Here is a 22130-nt window from a genome sequence, read left to right as displayed (position 1 = left end):
TTTGGGGTTTTTTTTGGGCCATGCTCTGCAGCTTGCAGGATATTAGTTTCCCAACCAGAGATTGAACCCGTGTCCCCAGCAGTGAAAACACTGAGTCCTAACCACTGGACCGCCAGGGAATTCCCACATTTAGCATGCTTTTTATAGGAAATACTTTCTAAAACAAAAATTTAATGAGGAATGGCATTGTTCATACATTTTGCAGATTTCTTTATTATCTGGCTTGATAGAAGACAGCTGGATTCTCGTATCTGGTGCTGTCAGTTGCAGTGTGAATTTTACTGGAAATATAAAGCAAACCCAGTCTTACAGAGGTATAGCCTTTTCAGGTAACTGTGGCAATTCTTTCATACTACATTAAAATTTGGTAGCTTCTTAAGGCTGATTACAGCATGCAGTTTGAAACCCTATGATTAACTTAACGTGCTCTGTTACATTAAAATTTAATGGGTTGTCTTGTACTTTGAATGGAGCATTTCTAATACCATTCATTGGTCATTTGGAAAATACTGATTCACAGAGTTATACAGATCTTTTAAATGTTGGCATATTTCATTATACAGTTACATTAAAAAGTCCTTAAAATACCACATTCATGTGTGTAACAGCCTACCTAACTCGGTACAGGGTTGTAGTTACAACTCCAGAAAGCTCACTGGCACAAAGAGAGCAGTGACTTTTGTCCTGTATTTAAGAGTCTTACTACTATCTGGCAGAGGACGAAGATGGTTGGATGATAATTAGCTAGTGGCAGCCTAGTTGTTTGCAGCAGCTGACGCCATGGGGACGGGCAGCAGGCAGTGTTGGGTGGTCCCCTGCAATGGGAAATCGTCCTCTGGTCCCCCTCACACTTAAAGGTGTATATGTAAGATGGTCCTGTTAAGATGAGTAACAGATATTTTGTGAGAATTCAGGGAGAGCGTGCTTAAACCAGAGGTAATTGTGATTTTGATTATTTTGCTTTCTATTCCTCCATCATGGCCAGCATTCCACTTGTTTATTGTTTGTCTTTCCCCCCATTTTCTCCATTTTCCAGTAGCTTGCGTGGAACAGTTGGAAGGAACTCTTTGGGAATCGGTCTGAATTTTTTTTTTTTTTTTTTGCTGTACGCGGGCCTCTCCCGCTGCGGAGCACAGGCTCCGGACGCGCAGGCTCAGCGGCCATGGCTCACGGGCCCAGCTGCTCCACGGCATGTGGGATCTTCCCTGACCGGGGCACGAACCCGCGTCCCCTGCATCGTCAGGTGGATGCTCAACCACTGTGCCACCAGGGAAGCTCAATTGGTCTGAATTTAAACGTAGCTTATGAAGTAGCACACCTTATTTATGTATGTGAGTTTACTGGAGCAAAGGGTGTGTCTGACCTCCCATTTTCCTGGCTTTTTGACGTTTTTGACTCCCTCTCTCCTCAAAGAACGGGAGCTATGATGCACACATTTGTGTACAAGACCACCCGAACAAAGGTCCTGAGGCAAAAAGACTCAGACCTGTATATCTTTTATGCTCTCTCAGTTCTCTTTTCCCAAATGGTTAAAGATCTGAACCCATATCCCGAGGCAGTGCTTATTTAAAGAGTCAGTAAATCATTTCTTATTCTCCCTGCCCTCCAGGTGTTTTTTTCCTTTGTTTTTCTTTCGTTGTTTTTCTTTTGCCTTTGGGGTGAATGGCTCTGAGTTTCAGCACAGGTGTAGGTGGTCTGCATAACCACTGCCCCAGTCAGGACCCAGAACCTCCCCTCACACTGTGCTGGTCGTGTCTCCACCATGGCCATGCTCCCCATCCCGTACAGGTTTGTCATTTTGCAGATGTCGAGAAAATGGAATCATACAGCATGTAACCTAATCATTAGTTGCTTTTTATTGCTGCTTCCATTCTGTTCCATGGAGGGACACCTGGGTTGTCTCCAGTTTTGGGCAGTTACAAATGAAGCCATTATAAATACCCGTGTTCAGGTTTTTGTGTGAACATGAGTTTTCATTTCTCTAGCGGATGGTGTAGAGTTGTTGTATGAGGTATGCTTCGTAAGAACCTGCCACGTACTTCCTAGGTGCCGGTGCCCTCTCCCACTCCCCCATTGATCTTCATCCTTGCCAGCACTCGAGTGTCAGCATTTTTCACTTTAGTCATCCTGGTAGGTGGGTAGTGGTTTTAATTTGCAACTATCTAATAGCTCACAGTCACACATCTTTTTATGTATTTATTTGCCGTCCCTATACCCTCTATGAAGTGTCTGTTCAAGTATTTGGGGTTTTTTTGTTTTGTTTTTCTGTCAAGTTTGGAGAGCTCTTTATATATTTGATATAAGTCCTTTGTCAATAGGTGATTTGCAGATATTTTCTCCCAATCTGTAGCATGTCTGTTTATTCTCTTAACAGTGTCTTTCCAGAGAAGTCCAGTGTATCAAAATTTTTTTCTATGGATCTTGCTTTTGGTGTTATGTCTAAGAATTCTTGGCCATGTCTCACGTGATTACTTCTAAAAATTTTAAAGTTTAAATCTATGTTCATCTACGGTCTATTATCAGTTAGTATTTGTATAAGGTGTGAGGTTGGAGGGGTTTTTTTGGTTTTTTTTTTTTTTGCCTATGGATGTCCAACTGTTTGTTGAAAAGACTGCTGTCCCTTTCCATTGAATTACTTACACCTTTGTCACAAATCAAGTAGTAATGTTTACATGGGCCTATTTGCGGACTCTCCTGTCCCATTGATCTGTGTCTACATAACACAGCACCATCTTGATTACTGAAGCTTTATAGTGAGTCTCAAAATCAGGTAGTGTAATTCCTCAAACTGTGTTCTTTTCAAAATTGTTTCACTTACTCTGCTGGATTGTGATTGGAATTGTGTTCGAATACACCGATTAATTTCAGGAAAGCTGACACTGTTGCTGTGTCTCCCAGCCCTTGAACACCATATGTCTTCTGCTCCCGCCACTTTACCTGGGAAACTAGTCTTCCTCCCAGGAACTTTTCAACACTTTCTTTGGCCACTAGTTTTTTAGAAGGTTTTGAAAGTAGGTGTTCCTTGACAGTCCAGGTGGGTCCCCTCAAAAGGAGGGTAAGGCCTGAGTTGGTGGTCTGTTGACACCAACGTGGGAAAAACAACCAACCAGAAACAGCTTAGTCCTCTGTCCTAGGCTGTTCTGTTTGTGGCTTTATACAAATAAAGGAACTCATTTGAAATTGGCTGTGCTTGACTAGTTTTTAAAAGTTTTAGTTAGCACAGTCACAGTATGTTTAAAATCTCTCCTCTACTTCTGACCCCAATCCTCAGCCCCCAAATTTCCTTGTCTTTCTAAGTAGTTCTAAAGAAAATCCAGGCATTTAAGAGAGGATGCTGCCATTTGCCTGGGTGTAAAAGGACCTTCAAGGTCACAAATAATCTAGGTAATCCCTTTGTTCTGGGATCCTTTTGTTCCTACTCCCTCCTGCCCCCAAATGGGCAGCTGCTGTACCCTTTTCTTTCTCTGATACAACCTTTTTTTTTAAAGTTTTTATTGCATTTGTTAAAATATTGCTTCTGTTCTGTTTTGGTCTCGGCATGTGGGATCCCAGCTCCCCAGGGATGGAACCTGTACCCCCTGCATTGGAAGGCGAAGTCTCAACCACTGGACTGCCAGGGAAGTCCCCACTGGTACAGACTTTATGGGCTGCTTGAGGTGGTGTCAGGCCTTACGCAGTACTTTGGTTGTGCCTTTCTGCATCGTGCTTTGCTTTGCTTCACGTGTGTGGGTGGTTTTACCTTTATTGTAAAGGCAGTACATATTCACTGAGACATTAAAACAACATGGAAGCAAGAAGGCAAGAAAGACTCCGTCCCTCAGTGAACATATGTACTTAATGTACGATGGGTGTTGTCCTGTTTTTCATCCCGTCCACATGTACAGCTTCCTTCATTCTGTAAGGACATCCTGCTAATTGATTCTTCTCTTGGTGGACATTGTCCCTTAATATAGTTTTACTTTCTTTAAAACTACATGAATGTAGAGTGAATTTATGTACATAAATTTTGTAGATAAATGGGTTTTTCAAACACCAAAAATGTTTAATACTTTTAGAGAAATACTGTAGGAAATGGAACACTTAACACCTGATTCAGTTGTTCAATGTACACATCATTCACTATGCCGGGCCCTCAGACAGCTGTGATTTGTGGAACTATTTGTTCCCACTCAGAATAGCCCATTTCTGTCCAGTTCTTCTCTCTCCCCCTCCCCCGAAAAATACAGCCTTATTGAGATTTTATATATCCTGCAATTCACTCATACAATTCAATGGCTTTTAATGAATATATTCACCCATCACTACAGTCAATTTATCACTCCAAAAAGAGACCCCTGCACTCCTTAGCCATCACCCTTCCACTCTCCCTCCCAGCTCTACGCAAACACTGATCTGCCTTTTGTCTTTGTGGGTGTGCTTGTTCTGGACACTTTATATGAATAAATGGCACCATGCAATATATGGCCCTTAGAATTAATGCACGTTTATGTTTTAAGTTTTTCTCTGTAAAAAATGGGTGCTTCAGTGTAAGAAATATACTTGTATATATCTTTGGGCATGTATGCTAGTTTCTTTGGAATGGATATCTAGAAATGGCATTTTGAGTGAAAGAATATTTGACTTTGGTTTTAGTAAATACTGCCTTTGGGGAGAATAATTTGACTATAAATTTAGACTTTAGCCATTTGACACCACCCATTTTGTGATGTGAGGCTGTTAATCTGGTAGATGAAAAGTGGTGTTGTGTTAATTAGGAAAGTTGAGCAGATTTGTCATTTGTATTTCTTAAGAATTTCTCCTTGTTGTAGTTGCATTGTCTCTTCTTGATTGTAGGATCTCTGTGTGTTCTGCATATTGATCCTTTGACTCCTGTGGGTTGCTGATACTTTCTGCCTTCATCCTGTAGCTTCTGTGCAGCGCCGTCTCTGCTGGGCTTGCTGGGACTTGTTTTTCCTTTCCACAAGTGGACTGCCCTACCCAATATAGCAGATAAGACCAGATGTGTAAGCAAGCAGCACAGACATAATTATAAGCTCCTCAGTCGTGCAGGGTGTACACCCCTCTCCATGCCCGGCCAGTGTTCACTCAGTCATCAGTCATGGTTTGTGGGACAGACAAGATGGCAGTTAGCATGATCCTCTAAAAACAGATGATTTTTACATAATGAAGCCAAACTGAAGACCCCAAACAAATAGTTTTATTTAAGGAACACAGATTTATACGTGGCCTTCTTTGGGGCTTTATTTTCATATAACTAATTTAAATCAGGATTATTTAAGAGTATAGAGCTAACTGTCGGGTTTCAATACAGAGTCTACTTTGAATCCTCAGCCTCTCCCCAGGGCAGGACCACCACCCGCAAGTGGGCTTTCAGCTCCCTTCATGGGGCAGGCATGGAGCCAATTCATATAAAAATCAAAATAAAACCAGAACACCATTGTGGTATTGATTAAGCCACGGACGGTTTCATTGTTAATATGACCGAAGGAATTCAGAGAGTCACTGGAGGCAGCCCTGCCAACTTGGCAGGGGCAAGATAGCCCAAAACCACACCTCACGCACATCCTCCACAGGGCAGCAGAGGCGCTTCTGATGGGGCTCTGCTGCCTGTGATGATGAGGACAGGCTTGATCAGATGGCTGCCTGGGGCTGGCAGCCAGGGTCTAAGCACCGGCACCATCTCAGTTCTGACCCACCTGTTTTTTGGGGGTTTTTTTTGGTTTTGTTTTGTTTTGTTTTGTTTTTGCGGTACACAGGCCTCTCACTGTTGTGGCCTCTCCCGTTGTGGAGCCGGACTCGCAGGCTCAGCGGCCATGGCTCACGGGCCCAGCTGCTCCGCGGCATGTGGGATCTTCCTGGACCAGGGCACGAACCCGCGTCCCCTGCATCGGCAGTCGGACTCTCAACCACTGCGCCACCAGGGAAGCCCCGACCCACCTGTTATTGAGTGTCACAGTGCTTTCAGGGCCACCGGTGGTTTCCTCTTCATTTGGTGGGACATAGGCTTGACGTGAACATTCGGAGATTTTCAAGGCCCTGCCCACCCTCTACCTGAGCCTCATCTCCCACCTCCTCCCTTGCCCATTGCCTTGCTCCTGGTCACTCTGGAACCGTCTGGAATGTGCTTCTTCAGGATCTCTGCCCAGCTGGCTCCCTTCACTCTCTGGTCCTGGCCCGGATGTCCAAGGCCTGTGGCTGTTTTCCCCTCTGTCGCATTAGCCCTCTTGTGTGAGGGCTGCTTATCTGTTCCCTCCTGAAGCCCAGGGCGCAGCCTGCTTTTGACACATCAAGACACTTGGCAAGTAGGGGGACTGACTCCTGTGAGAAGAGGGCACCCAGCCTCAGCCTCTACCTCCCAAGTTAGTCGTGTGTGGAGAAGACCAGTGTTAGGAAACAGTCATTAGAACGTCGCCCTCCTTACTGTAATTGCAGGCAAATACGGTGTGCCTGGGGTGGGGGTGGGGGATGAAATCCTTGTAATGCAGTAGTGGATTAGAAATGATGTTTTTGAAGCATAGTTGCAGTTTTCCACTTCTAAGAGGTTTCACAGAGGGATTGAGGGCCGGAAAGCACTTGGGCACTTCCTCATGGCCCACAGGCACTGTGGTCCTTGTCTGACTGGGGGGCGGGGGTGAGCTTGTTGGCGAATGGGCCCTGCTGCCTGGTCAGCACCTACTCCTTTCCACCCAGCGGCTGCCAGGACTGGTAAACCTGGGCGAGAGCAGAGACGGCTCAGACCTGCGATTTTGCTCCATACAAGGTATATGCATCCTTGGTTCCCTCCAGGTTCTGCCCAAGGACTGGATTTGGATCTGTTCCCCAGTCTGTGCAAGGCCTGGCTTTGCCTGAGGATTTTCCCAAAGGGGACTGGAGTTGACACAGAGCCATCGAGTTCTCCCACAGAATTGTAGGTTTTCTGGGGGCATCCAGAGTTGTTTCCCAATGCCCGGGAGGTTCTGGTTTCTTGGGGAGTGTGATAGCTGACACCTGTGGGTCCTTGCTTTTGTGGAAGCCTTCCCTGACACCCCCCCCCCCCCCCCTCTCAGCTCTACTTCTCAGCTGGGCTTAGTACGAGTGGTACATCTTCTGTCTCTCACCTTCAAGTTATCAGATGTCTCTTTGCTTCTTTGAGCTTAGAGCCAGGTTTTTTGAGGATCAGAACATTGGGAAATCGATTATATCTGAATTCTTGAAAAAAAGTGATGGCGCTAGAAGAGTTCTCCTGAGCAGCATGAGAACTTGGTGCAGGAGGCTGTGCAGGGCCACTTGGTAGTGGCTTTGGATGCGTTGTTGATCTTTGCCACTGGGAAAGAGCACTGCTTGTGGGAGCTCAGTGTGTGAGAGAGATGACCCTGACAGATGACCACACAGTTATTACGGCATGCCGCAGGACAAAATCATTGTACAGTTGTTTGCTTGTAGTGTCACTCAGATGGCCAAAAAGGAGGTGGTGGTGGCTGGGCAGAGTCATCTGTAGGGGAATGGGTGAGTAGATCATGACATAATGGTATGGTGCTATTCGAAATCAAATCCATGTACGCATATCTGTATGGATCCTGAATTGGGATCCGCGTATTGTGAATAGTAAAAGTGCTTGTACCTTGTGCACGTGTATGTACATGAACATTGGGAATGCCTTCCTTCTACTTAGACTCAGAGGCAGGGAGGTCACTATTTCCCTTTATTTATCACTGCACCCCTTGCCTTGCTTCTGTGAGCATTTCATTCATTCTGTAAAATCCTGAAGTAAAAATACCTGTCTCTTTGCTCAGGACCTGTACAAAAATGTTTACAGCCGCTTTATTCGTACGTAATGCCTCCAAACTGGAAGCAACCCGGATGTTGCCGCTATCTGAGTGAGCAGATAGTGGCATGTCCTTGCCACAGAACCCTCTCAGCAGGAGAAAGGAATGCATTGTTGACGTGAGTCTCAAGGGAATTGTGCTGTGTCAGAAGGTGCTCCGTAAGCTTACTTACACATGCTGTGTCCATTCTTCAAATGGCAGATTGTGGATATGGAGAAGATTGGCCATTGCCAGGGGTTTGGGGCGGGCACAGAAGGGAGGTGGGTGTGGCTGTAAAAGCACCCCCTGAGGGTCCTTGTGCTGGGCTGCTCAGTGTCTTGAGCGGGGAACACACAGACCTCACATCATGAAATGCATGCAAGTGAATAGGAGGAGGGTCAGTATATTGTCGCTCTCCCAGTTGTGATATTGCACTATAATTTTGCAAAAGGGTGAGAGTAGGCATTTTTAAAGTATTTGTGGCTAAAGAACTTTTCACAGCATTGTGCCTCTTTGCTCAGGACTTCCTTCTTTATCTCTTCCTGACTGGTGCCTCTGGCTTCATTCAGGAGCTCCATCTAACATACTTTATTTCAGGGTGAGCAGTCCTCCTTAAGAAAGGGCCACTCCTGTCTCATGGAGGAAAAGCAAGGAGAGTAGCTGCTCCACAGATTACAGGCCCAGGGCAACATCCCTCTCAGTCCAGCCGGGACCCTGGGTCCATCTGTAAACACCCCACTCTGCCTGATCCCAGGCTATGATCACTGCCTGAGAATGTTTATACAGCGCCCAGCACACAATAGGGACCAGTACTTGGGAGTTACTTATTTGTGAAATCCTGGGAGCAGACGTTAGATCCTTCTCACGTGCCCAGTGTTTCCTCTGCTGCTCCTGCCCCAGCATAGACGCCAGCCCTCTCTCCCAGGCCGGCCCCTCCTGAAGAGCTGTGCTCTGTGCACCCACCCAGTGTCTGTGTGGGAGACTTTGTTTCATATCTCAGCTCTAAGCTGCCTTTCTCTCTACCTTTAATTATGTGAGAATTTCAGACATGCTTGTATGGATGCTTCATGCCGAAAATTTTCCTGTATAAGTTTAATAGCAGCTATATTCCTTGCCTCTTAGGCTTGAGGGTTTCTTATGTTCTCTTTTTAAAAATAAACTTGAAATTTTGGGTTAATTTTAGATGTACAGTAAAGTTAGTAGAGTGTGTTCCCATGGACCCCTCACCTGGTTTCCCCCACTAGCAACTTACATCAACATGTGAGGGAACTAGTAACTCCAGACTTCTTTCCCCCACACTGATACTCTGTTTTGAAGGTGGTCGTATAAATTGATGAGGTTGTTTGAATATGCTTCTGGCCCTAATTTTGTGGGGAGCTTTTTTTTTAAAAAAAGAATTCTGAGGGAGAGCTCCTGGAGATTCTGTGCAGTCACTCTGATGTGGCCAAGAGAACCCTCCCCCGCCCCCCCCAGAAGATTCTGCTGCAGAGCCATGCAGACATGGCAGGGAACCATGGGCTTGGATCAGGAGGTCAGAGTGGGGGCCTTACGCTGCTGATGGATTTTCAGAACCAATATGCCATTTCTGAACACTCCTTCTGCAGTATATTTGGACTTGCAGAAAGATATCAGTGTTCTAATTTACCTTGATAACCCCTATTTTATGTAATATTCTTTAAAATGGATTCAATGCCAGGAGAGAGGAGAGGAGGAGGACCAAGCAGAAGTCTGGGGGTTTTGACTTGGAAGTCAGGGTGAACTGGTAGACTGGGGCTGAAAATGTGCTGCTTAGGCTCTGCTTGACCAATTCAGGGACCGAGTGTTGGCCCGTGGCCTCTGTGGTAATCCATGTGTTCTGCCCTTTTAACTGAGCCGTGCTTTTGCTCACTGGGTTGTATCACTAGTTGGGACTTTTTTTTTTTTATTATTTTGCGGTACGCGGACCTCTCACTGTTGTGGCCTCTCCCGTTGTGGAGCATAGGCTCCGGACGCGCAGGCTCAGCGGCCATGGCTTATGGGCCCAGCCGCTCCGCGGCATGTGGGATCCTCCCGGACCGGGGCACGAACCTGTGTCCCCCTCATCGGCAGGCGGACTCTCAACCACTGCGCCACCAGGGAAGCCCACTAGTTGGGACTTTTGAGGAGAAATCTGGGGGGCTGAGTTGAGAGTGACTCTGGGGCATGGCTGGATCTTCGTGGCCCAGGTACCTCCTGGTGGCAGCATATAGACTCTTAGTTGGAAGACCGTGAGGTGGGTTTAATGGGGTTGTTTGGTTCCCTCTACCCAGCCTTTTGGGGAGAGGTTTGAGAAATCTTTGTGAAGTGATAGAAAATGTCAAGGCCAACAATTTGGAATTTTCTATTTTTCTGATCCAGGAGTGAGATTCAGGTGCTAAATCAGCACCACATCATTTCCATAGCAATTGGCCAGTGTTCTTTGGGGTCAGTAGCTCTGGGTTGTGACATCACAAACAGAAGTCTGTGGGGAGAAAAGCTGGATGTAAGCACAGGCATCCTCAGTAAAAGAGGAGGAAATACAGGCTTTGTAACTAAACAAGGGAGCCTTTTGTGTTTCTTAAGTCACTCTTTAAAAAAGGTATTTTGTGCCACATATATATTAAAATAGGCCTCTGGTACTTATCACAAGGTTGTTGTCAAAAGGCTTACCAATCGTGAGTAATGGAAATGAACTCCTTTTGTATTTCTGGGTGTCATGTATATATTTCGGAATGATAATTGCTCTCCTCCCCTCCTTGGCATTTAAGTATATCAGAGACCTTTTTGTCTCTGTGTTTGAGGCATACCATATTGTCATTGGTATTTGCAACTGTTGCGTGTCAAAAAAATTAGTGTTGTAGTTCATATTTGGCCAAATGAGAGTTAATACGTTGGGAAAATTCCAACTAGGCAGGATATAAAATTCGGGAACAAGATAGCTATATAGAGTGATAAATATATGTACGTGCCAATCTTGCACTTCTTCCTTGATGATAAAGACAGCCTTATCATTTAGGATATTTCTGGAAGCTTAATACAGATTGTGGTATCAGGCGTTTTCATCTAATTCTGGTCCAGGGACTTACCGTGTCTTAATTAAATTTTTAATCCTCTTGTTGAACTAACTCATTTTTATGAGAAGCTTTTTTTAACTGGATATTCAGTCCCTTAGGAGCTAGACTTGAGTTGCCAACCTTTTCTCCAAGGGTCCCATGGCAGTTGGTTGGGAGGGCCTGTTGCTGGACAGGTTCCTTATGTACATGCTGGGCCAACCAGGAGCTTTTTGCAGTTTCACAGCCACCAGCCTGGACCACCGTCTCCAGGCCTGTGAAGGGTGGAAAATTGGTCAGCCCAGCAGGAATGTGTACCCATCGTGTGTAAAAGATGGGACATTGCTAAGGAGCACCTGGTTCAGCTGCAGAACCCTACTTGCCTTGCCTTTTAGGAGCCACCTGCAGAGAAACCTTTGTCATTTTTGCATTCGTGCATTATAGACCATGTTTTAAAGCTCTTGCCGTAGGCTGGATTTGAACTGAGGAACTAAATTAAAAGTACCAGGCCTGCGTCAAGCAAATTACTTTAAGATTTATAGTGCATTCATGTGATGTGTGTGTGTGTCTGCAGTGAAAAATCACTCTACGGCTGCTTCTACAGAACCTCTTACTAGTTTGTGTTCTCCCAGTGTTTGCTTATTGGTATAAAGGGAAATAAGAATGTACACACTCTTATTCCATCATAGTCTCTTTTATAACAAGGGTTGCATATGATGATACATATTGCTCGGTACCTTAATTTTTAAAAACTTTAATATAACTCAGAACATTTCATATAGGTACACTGAGAACCTTAAAAAAAAAACTGCTGCATAATATTCCGTTGGTGGAATGTGCTGTTTATTTCAAAGGCCTTCATAGGGTTTTTCCTCATAAAATATTTTGTGTGATGGTTTGAGGTGGTTAATATATATGTGCATATATATATTATTTGTTTATTTAGTGGCACCACACCGCGAGGCCTGCAGGATATCTTAGTTCCCTGCCCGGGGATTGAACTTGGGCCCTCGGCAGTGAAAGTGCAGAGTCCTAACTACTGGATCGCCAGGGAATTCCCTGAAATGGTTAATTTAGGAGGGTAAATGTGGAAATTCTGTCAAAGCACCCAATGTTTCATTTTGCTTTTTAAGCATATAAGTTTTTAGAGTTTAGAGTTCAAGCTAGTTAAAAGGAATTTCTCCTTTCCCTACTTCCTCCCCCAGTTTTTCTGTCAGGATGTCATGGTTGAGGGATCAGTTTAAAATTTTATGTTTTCATAGACAGCTTTTAACACAATTGCTAATTAACTGTATATATTGATATTTAATAAAACAAAAGTATCAGGAGTGGCAGTGGTCTAAATTTGAGTAGTAATACCTGTTTCTTAGCTTCCAAGGATTTCTAACGTGTGTTTTGAGATGCTTAAGAAGGAAAATCGGATGGTTTATATTCAGGAATTATTTGAGAAAAGTAACCTGACAATTGGAGTTTGAAGTTTGTCTAGAGGGGACAGGGGAGGGTGCTCTCCATGGTGCTGAATCAGAATGACTGCTGATCCTAATGGTGTAAAGGCTCTGAGTATTGGAGTCCAAGGACACAACTATGCAGCTATTTAAAAAACCACATCTCCTGTTTGTAGTTGAGACACTTAATTTCTATTGGAGTGTCTGATTTGCCAAGGAAAGCCGACTATACAGGCAAACAGAACAGCATTAGTTGCAGTGAGCTATTCTGACATGCTGGAAGGACAGGATTTAAATGTGAAGTATGGGCAGTAGAGGCTATTTAAATCCTAAATCCCGCCAAAGGCTTTTTTAAATTCTTCTTTTAAACCGTGGACCTATGTCAAAATAAAGGCCATTGCAAATGGAGCTGATTATTGTGAGGTGTAATGTGTTTTCAAGTCCCATTTAGCATTTTGAAAGAAACAAAAGTTTATATTTAGTAAACATACCAGTAAATACTTTTTGGGTTAAAGTGCAATTATTTGGGCACAATTGGAACTTAATAGTGACTGGAAATTGTCAAAGTACAAGTATATATATATTTTTTAATCTAATTCAAGCCATGAAGGTAAAAATCATGGAATTTCTTTGTTTTCTTTAAAGCTGGAGATGCAGATGACCCACCAAGAATTACTCAAAACCCTGTTATCAACGGGAATGTAGCCATGAGTGATGGGCACAACAACACAGAGGAAGACATGGAGGACGGTAAGTACCTGGGCTTTGTTTACGCGCATTGGGCAAAAAACTGTCGGAAACAGACATTTCTTCCTTGAGTTCTTCTGAGTTTCTTAAGAGTAGCTAGTTTTCAGGAGGTTGTATCTGAGGAAAATTTAGGAGCCTGTTTTGGTTTCAAATTTCAAGGTTGCCTACAGATTTCAAGGTAAGTTGATTTTCCCCAGCCTAGGAGAGAAGGTTGAAATACAGGAGTTTGTAATAGATGGGTATTTGCTCAGGCCTGCAATTAATTTTCCAGCCACTCCTAGTATTCAGAACACAAGTATATCTTACTGTCCTTTCCTTCTCGTCTGCAGCACGATACTTCTAGACACTGGAACGTGGCTTTCCATTGCATTCTTATTGTAGCAAGTATATCAGTTGTTTGTAGCTAATAATCTCTCCCCACTCCGGTTAGGTGCAAAACCAGAATCGAGCTTTGGGCTTCGTCCCCCAGACTGACTTTTGGTCTTTATCTTCTCTGTGGAAAGTGTATGCATTTGTACATGCATGGACATTTTGTGCCTAGGAAAGCCTTTCTTTCGAGGCTATTTCTTTGCTGTAATTTATCAGACTGTGTGACCTGTGCATTTGCCAGGTCGAAATCATGAGAAGGTAGCAGCCAGTAATCACTTGATGCAGCCCCTGGAATCTTGCAGTGTAATATGAAACCATGTTCTGTCAAAAGCATGTCCATCAATCCTCATGAGGGTTGTGTCCTTCCCAGGGGTGTAACGGGGCAGTTGAAAGAAACCATCAGTCACGGGCTGCACCACCAGAAGGACTGCTGTTCAGACCTCCTGCCAAAAGTTCAGCCTCCATGAGAAACTGCAGCCGTAGTTGAGAGTTCTCTCACAGTGCGGTTTACCCCTGGCAGCTGGCTGAGGCAATATCTGAGGAAGGTAAAGAGGCGTGGTCTGACCCGCTGCTTTGTTACCTGTGGAGTGCACTTTCCACCGCAGATGAGGGCAACGGTGTGGGTGTGGTCTCTTGGTTGCTGGGCTCTTGGTTTTATTTCAGACCCCGGAGATGCCAAAAGAGGTTTCAGAGAGTGCAGTTGGGAAGGCATGACCAGGTCTGATGTACCAGGCGTGAGTCAGGAATCGATTGTAGTCTCTCCTGGAGCAGTGAGCGGTCCAATCCAATCAGAGCCCTCCCGGGCTGGTTTCCACAGAGCAATTTCATTCTCGTTTTTCCCCAGGTGTTTTTACGGGGAGGGCTTGGGAGGAGACAGATGTGGATAAAAGGGCAGGGTTCTGTTGGCCTCTGATGCCTTTTTTGGTGGATCCTTCTTTGTTGGAAGGGACTGTCCTGTGCCTTGTAGGATGGCAGTGTCACCTGTCACCCACCCCCCACCCCCCCATGCAGTCGTGACAACCGAAAATGTCTCTAAACATGGCTAGGAGTCTCCTGGGGGCCCCAGATTGCCTCATTTGAGAATCAATAAGGAGATCATAATGTACATAAAATGCCTTTTGAGGCAAAGTTTACTAAATTATTGGTAGTAAATAATGGGTGCTATAGAACCTAAAAGTAGAAATGCTCCTACTGCGAATTACCAGACGGGAAGAGCACGTTACAGGAGAAAGTAGAAGTGATCTTCAGTAATGCTTTGTTCCTGGCCTTTCGAAAGGCCCAGGGTCAGGAGAGAGAAAGATCCTATCTATGGCAAGGGGGGCGGGAGGGAGATGGTTCTGTTTCTAGGAGTAGAAGCCTTCGTTTACAGCAGCATTTTCCCAGTAGTGATAGGTGTTTTGAAACACTTAATGGCAGGATATGTGCGTTGTGAAAAGTGATCAGAAATCTAGGAAGTTTGAGGAGTGCTGGCTTAAGCATGTTTCTTAAAGTACGTCTAAGCTGTCAGCCTCCTAACATCTTTTCTCCAAAAGACTTTTTTTGTTAATGATTCCCCAAGCCTCTGAACGTTAGAATCTGTTTTTGCTGAATCTCCTTTTAACATCTTTGGAGGGCACACAGTATGGGAAACACTGAGTTAGAATCTGATTTGTACAGAGAGGCCTTCTTATAGGGGGAGTTTCTTATACAGTAGTTGAGTGGCTAACAACACAGGTTGGAAAAATGTTTAGTAAAGGTAGAGAGTGATTGTTGGTACCCGTGGAAAAAAACTTATTTCTGGGAATTAACTAGGATTTGCAAAGACTTGTATTAGAATGAATAATCGATGTTTGATACAGTTACTGCAAGAGCACCATTTGGGGAAACCTCAGGCCCGCCATTTTTTTTTTAAAGACTTAAAGTGGTGGGTTATCGAGATTTCTGACAAGATGTGTTGAGGGCAGCAGGTAGCACGAGCTTGCCATCCTGTCATTTGCGATAAGATGCTGGAGTAGGTGAGTCAGTGCTCTGTGGTGTTCAGGCAGGTTAGAGTCTCTGTTTGGATGAAACACTAATCCTGCAGGATACAAGGTATCCTTCATAATCCCAAGTATACTACTATTACCAAAAAAAAAAAACTTTTGAAGCAATTATAGATACAGAGGAAGTTGCACAAATAGTACATGGAATCCCGAGTACCTTCCTCCCATTTTTTCATGTAGCTCCCTTAGGGGAGGGTAACAAGGCTGGCCCTATCTGCCAGAGATGGGTTTCACGTCTTCTTCTCTTTTGTAGACCCTCCTGTCTTGACCTGGTATTTAATACAGGTTTTCAGTTATTCAGTTAGTTATAAAGAGTTTGCAAGGCAGCTACGTTCACCTCTATACCACCAACGCCACACAGTATGAAGAGCTTGGAGCTATGGGGTGGTGACATTTTTATTCACATGAAATCTCATGTTAAACTTCCTCATTAGCATACTTTGGAAGATAATCCTGTGCCTTGAACATGAGGCAGAATCTCACATCTAGTGTGTGATTCAGCAAGTGTGAACTGCACATGGGGGCCAGGGTGGCGCCAGGCTCAAGACCCAGAGCCTTGGCCTTGAAGGGCTAGCCCGCTCCTGGATGCCTGCTGTGCTGAGCTCACCATCGTGTGGTCCTATTTAATATTTAAGATTAATTGAGGAATTTGACTAAAGTGTCGGGAGGAAGAGCAAAAAGGCATTTATAATGTGTATCATTTTTTTGTCTGTATAAAACTGTAATCCTACAAAGACCTGAATGGTAACTGACAGTCAAGTAATGCTTAAGACATGATGTCCTTAGGTCCCAGGAGTGTGTCCTGTCATCACTGTACAGCAGGCCGGGTTTATTGGGCTCTGCGTTTGGTCACCTAAACTCTAGGATGGCAGTTTTACAAACCAGAGGCAGGGTCACTGTGCTCAGTGTCCAGATCTTGGGTACTGAGACCCCCTGTGCTCACTTCTTAACACCTTGGATGAGATAAGCCACTTAACCTCAGCAGGCCTCGGTTTCTTCATCTGTAAAGTGGGAATTAAGTAACACCTGCCCTTGCCTACCTTGTGGGGTTTAGATGCTGCTCAAATATGATTTGTGTGGCTGTGGAGGAGTGGCCCGCTCTTCTCCTCAGCCATTCTGGACCTCATTCTCTGGAACAAGTTTCTTGTCTTTTCCGTGAACTCTCATCCGTGCAAGGGATGAGGGTAATACCTGCCCCTTGAGGAGCCTCGAATGCAAAATGCACCCATCCAGCTGCTCTTCCTTTGAGGGCCTCTCTGCTAGCAGCTGAGCCAGGTTACGGGTAGTAAAAAAAAAAAAAAGGTGGGGACAGAGAGCCTTTAAACGAAGATAAAAGCGCTGTTACACATCCTTTTGGGTTTTATTTCTTTGGTAAAGAATACTACCCTCTCATGAGGACTGATGGACATGTTTTCTTAAGAACAAATTCAGTCACAGCGGAGGCAGTTCTGTGTGCGGAGAAGTCTGCACCGCAGTGACCTGAGTGAAGTGTAGAGACGGGCTGAGGGCACAGACCCGCGAACCCCACTTCGTGCGTGGGGTCAGGGATGTCAAAGTAGCACCTGCTTCTCAGCCAGAGAAGGCCTTCCTGTTATTCTATAGACCAAGTGTGGCCCTTGGTCCCTGGGCCTGTGAACTGTCCCCAATCTGCCACGAGATAGGCACAGAGAGAGGAAGCGCTTAGAAACTTGTATAGCAATTTGGCCTTCCTGCGGCAGTTTTATTATATTTTATAAAAGTGCTGGCCGGTAACAGGTTGGCGGGTGGCCTTGGGACAGCTGCTCCCCTCACGGGGAGAGCTGGAGAAGCATGGACACTGCTGGGTTTGTCAAAACTAATCCACAGCCTGGGTCACTTAAAAGGAATAGTCAGCAACAGAAAAAGCTGGAATTCCAAGTGTGACTTTTAGTTGAATTTGTATCAGTGCTTTGCATTTTATTGGAGGAAATCTTGATTTCTTAAATTGGCCTTTGGTCTTGCTGAGTAAATTTAATAGTTCATTTTGTTCACGTCAAAAGGAATGCCAGTTTCTTCGTTCTTTTTTTCAAATAATTCCCCTTAGAGAATCTAGTCTGATATTTCACCAAAATTGTGAACTAATGAAGTTAACATTTATTTTTAGCTAACTTCTTAGGAATCTTCTTATCTCTAAACAGTGCTGCGCTTCCCAGGAATGGCTGTCGCCCACTCCTCGGAAGTTCTTGTTTGCCTGCAAATTCATGTTTCTTCTCCACACTCAGCCCAAGTCTCAAGCCCTTTTCTTTTCCTCCTCAAGTCCTGTCCTTGAACAGATGTGACATGAGAAGTTTTACTCCTTTTCTCCAGTCTCTCCTCACTGCAGATTACTTGGGAATTAAGACAGAGTAGAATAGACATTCTTAATCACACTGAGCTCGTCTGGTGGGGAATGCAGGTGTGTGTTGCTAGCCTTCCGAGTTTGGGATTTCATTTACACAAACTGTATGTCATCTCACAGTTTTAGATTGTTACTAAATTGGAAATGATGCTATCCTTTCCCCAAAGGGTTAGATTTTAGCAGTTGAATATAGAATGGTTAACCCAGGTTTGTGCTGCTTTCAGTGTTGTCTGACAATGCCGGGCTTGGTGATTGACAAAGTGTTTTCTTGCAGACACGAGTTGGCGCTCCGAGGCAACCTTTCAGTTCACTGTCGAGCGCTTCAGCAGACTGAGTGAGTCGGTCCTTAGCCCTCCGTGTTTTGTGCGAAATCTGCCATGGAAGATTATGGTGATGCCACGCTTTTATCCAGACAGACCACACCAAAAAAGCGTAGGATTCTTTCTCCAGTGCAATGCTGAATCTGATTCCACGTAAGACAGTTTAAATGATGCAATTACAAATCCGCAAGTAGTTCTAGTACATTATTGGAAGCCAAATTGGCCTCTTTGAATTTTGGATTTCTCTTTGAATTCCCTTTCTGCCTTTACATAGTCATTTGATTTTAAGTTATATTAAATACAATTCCCTCTTTAAAACTCACTGGTAGGTACTATATCCAAACTAGAAAAGGTGTATATTTTTCTTGCAAATAAACTGAACTTTGTGTGTTAGAATCTACCTGCCCGTGGGACATGGAATCAGGGCCTATCTGGACTAGCTGACTGCTGTATTTCTTATTCTACCAGTAACTGCTAGGGGGGGAAATTGTAGTTAAGGAAAATTCTTCAGGCAGACATCCTCACTGTATGTTAACCAATTTCTATGGGTTATTCAGAAAGTTAAAATTAAAAAGCAGAGTGTTGCTGTTCAACGTTTATCAGAAGCACAGTTGAGAGATTGAAGGGATGGATTCCAGATCACTGTCACCCTTTCTCATTCCACATCCATGAACCCACGGGAAAGCTACTTCCTTGACCACGTCTCCCTGCCACCGCAATTGTGGCCCTTGGCGCCCTTGATGAAGATGTTCCCCAAAGGGCGCTGGTTCCAGCTGTTCTGCCAAAGCTTTCATTTTCCTCTTTACTTGAGTGTTTAAGAAGCCAGTTTTATGGGGCAGTTAGGGCCTTGGCCAAGTTTTTACTTCTTGTGTTCAGTTCACATTATGATCTGATCTGATGAGCGTTGAGGCTGGATTGGTTTTATTAGTCTGACAGACAACTTGAGCCTGAACGGTAGTTTGGGAAACATCCAGCAGCCCGTGTCCAGCGATGGCATCCCGAACGAGCGGCATCCCCGCGGGAACAACACTGCCCTTGCCCTTGTTCTGATGAGTCTGCAGTTGAAACATTCCTTTATAAAAAGCTCAGTCTAATGAGTTCAGTCAAAACCTTCCTTTATAAAAGCTTCACTTTAAGCTGGTTTTGAAACATTTTACACGTTGATCCAGGGGCCCTTTGGGGGTCTGCCCCAAACAACCGCACCTGCAGTTATTCTCGGGTGGTGGCATCCTTGCTCAGAGCCCCCTATACAGCCCAGTCTGGAAGCCTCACAGCACCTGAGGGGGGCAGGAGTGACACTTATTAGTAGAGCCTACAGCTTTAGGTCTGTTCACCTAAAAAATAGTTTTATCATCATTCTTCTATTCAAGTAATAGCCGTATTAGGTACTAGAACTATTATCTGACCAAAAAGCTATTGTCTCTTGTGAAATCTAAGAACAGTATTTAAAGTTCAAACACTTGTATTTTATAGATACCAGTAAAAAACTTGAAACCTTTTAGAAATTAAAAAGACATAGGGGCTTCCCTGGTGGCACAGTGGATAGGAATCTGCCTGCCAACGCAGCGGACACAGATTCGATCCCTGGCCCGGGAAGATCTCACATACCGCGGAGCAACTAAGCCTGGGCGCCACAACTACTGAGCCTGAGCTCTAGAGCCCGTGAGCCACAACCACTGAGCCTGAGCTCTAGAGCCCGTGTGCTGTAACTACTGAAACCAGCACACCTAGAGCCCGTGCTCCGCAACAAGAGAAGCCACTGCAATGAGAAGCCCACGCACTGCAACGAGGAGTAGCCCCTGCTCACCGCAACTAGAGAAAGCCCGCGTGCAGCAGTGAAGAACCAACATAGCCAAAAATAAATAAACAAAATTTTAAAAATTAAAGAAAAAAAAGACATAAAGCATTGAGTTAAATCACTCCAGACCACACAAGGGCACCCCCAGACCCTCTTCACATTTTTTTCTCCATTAAAGATAATGTGTGTCCCCTTGTTCCATCTAAAAAATAGAAGGAAAAAATATGGGAGGTTTTGTGTGCTGTTTTAAAAATTGTGTAAAAGTCAGGTAAATCTGTCGACTGAGGCTTAGATTGTCCTCCCTGAACAGGTCTTGGTCCTGTCACGCGCAAGCGGTGCTGAAGATCATAAATTACAGAGATGATGAGAAGTCGTTCAGCCGGCGTATCAGTCATTTGTTCTTCCATAAAGAGAACGATTGGGGATTTTCCAATTTCATGGCCTGGAGTGTAAGTAACAATGTACTCAGACTGAATAATCTGAGCGTTGTTCTTTGTTCCCTAATTCTCCATTCTTCACATCCATCTATTCATTTTAGGATCAAAATGTTTGCTTTGTAAGTTGGATAGGTAACTGAAAACGTGTTTTCTCGTTTCCTACGTCAGGTTTTTAGCGGCCAACAGGACTTCATCTCAGTGTTTTGGTCAAACATTGTAAGGTAGTTTATAGCTTTCCTGATAGGCTAGGTTTCCTTTAAAAGAAATAATACTGAGGCAGGCATAGTGCAGGGTGGTTTCCTGTAACCAGTGAATTCTCAAGTCACCTCTTTTGGGCTGCTTTTGCAGAGGTGGAAGCCAATAGGACTTAGGAACGCCCTGCTCAGCTCTCTAGTGTGGGTTCTCCGCAGCCTCCCCAGACCCTGCCTAATGAGTGGATGCTGAGCCCCTGACACCTCCCATTCCTCCAGGAGACATCCAAGCTTTTGCTGTTTTCATTCAGAGAACATTATTTAAAACAAGCCAAAGCGCTGCAAAACTAGAAGCACAATTTAGGTGTTTTGAAAAAGTAGTATTTTAATCGATTAAGTAAGTACAGGGTAATTGTTTGGAATGAAGTGAGCATTTGCGGGTTCTTATGCAAGTTGGATATTCTTATTTTTTTTATAGGAAGTGACTGATCCTGAGAAAGGATTTATAGATGATGACAAAGTTACTTTTGAAGTCTTTGTACAGGCGGATGCCCCCCATGGAGTTGCGTAAGTTTTCCTTTAATTGGATGCTATTAAGAGATGTTGTGAGTTCTAGTGAAAGGAGCAGAGGTGCATATATACAGCAGATAAGCACCCTCTGTGTGCTCATCCCTTGGCACACAGACCAGATCAACGCACGTGTGCCAGCTTCACGTTCATGCCTTTGTGTGGCGGATTTATTGAGCAGTTTCTATGTGCCAAACACTCTGCTGGGCTCTAGGAATATAATTATGTTGAACAAGGCAGCCATGGTTTTCTGTCCTCAAAGAACCTCCAAGACCACTCGGGCAGAGGAGTTGACGGCAGTAACTGCAGCAGCAGATGTGCTGTTATTTTGTGGTGTGGATGGCGCTGGGAGGAGAGGGTTCCGTCCCTGGGTCCAGGCAGTCTGTGGGCAAGAGCACGGTGTCGGCCTTGAAGAATGTGTCGGATGTCCTTGAGGATGTCCTTGATTGATAAGGAACGACCGGGGAATTGGAGGTGGGGAGAAGGGTGTGAGTAAGGACACCTGGCAGGGAAGTTTGAGGTGGGCGGGGCACTAGGAGAGTGTGAAGAGGGCTGAGATGGTGCCTTGGGATCAGGTTGTAGACAAGCAGGACTCTTAAGGCCAAGGAGCGAAGAAATAAAGTGCAGTCTAGGTGGGAAGGAGTCAAGTGTAGGCGCCCCTCTCTTCCTGTTTTTTTTTCTCTTCCCACGTGGCCCTCCTCTGGCATGAGTGCGTAGGCTGACCCGGGTGGGATGGGCAGCCAACAGCCCAGAAGGGCGGTCATTCAGTCCAGGTCCTGGCTAAGGTGGCCTGCATGTGGCCCTGGGAAATTTTAAAACAAATAAGATTAGTTTTCATATTCATTGGGCTGATATCAGAGGAATCAGGCTTTTCTTGAGTAGCCTTTTTGAAACATACTCTTGAATTGTATTCAGATACCAGGAGTGGGGGGTAAAAAGGTGGTATTTCTAGTTAAACTTTTTGTGGGGTTTTTCCCCCTCCTTTAGAAAACATTCCCCCTATGCTTATGATACATCTTTTTTTTTTTTTTTTTTTTTTTTTTTTTTC

General features: G+C 44.6%; 1 protein-coding gene across 2 annotated transcripts in view; it reads left to right on the top strand.

Moving 5' to 3' along the window:
- Positions 1 to 12918: 12918 nt before the first annotated feature.
- The window catches only part of USP7 (ubiquitin specific peptidase 7), a 31147-nt gene continuing 21935 nt past the window's right edge, over positions 12919 to 22130 (top strand). The window contains exons 1-5 of one of the 2 annotated variants that reach the window (XM_024759461.1): positions 12919 to 13026; positions 13763 to 13937; positions 18044 to 18242; positions 20198 to 20336; positions 20994 to 21082. In XM_024759461.1, the coding sequence (XP_024615229.1) occupies positions 18157 to 18242; positions 20198 to 20336; positions 20994 to 21082 (314 nt within the window). In that variant the 5' untranslated portion in view covers positions 12919 to 13026; positions 13763 to 13937; positions 18044 to 18156. The remainder of the gene's footprint in view (positions 13027 to 13762; positions 13938 to 18043; positions 18243 to 20197; positions 20337 to 20993; positions 21083 to 22130) is intronic. The other variant, XM_024759462.1, reaches the window with a different exon arrangement.

The sequence above is a fragment of the Neophocaena asiaeorientalis genome, unplaced genomic scaffold (genome assembly GCF_003031525.2).
Source record: "Neophocaena asiaeorientalis asiaeorientalis breed wild unplaced genomic scaffold, Neophocaena_asiaeorientalis_V1.1 scaffold254, whole genome shotgun sequence".
NCBI lineage: Eukaryota > Metazoa > Chordata > Mammalia > Artiodactyla > Phocoenidae > Neophocaena > Neophocaena asiaeorientalis.
This window is presented reverse-complemented; position numbering and strand designations above follow the sequence as displayed.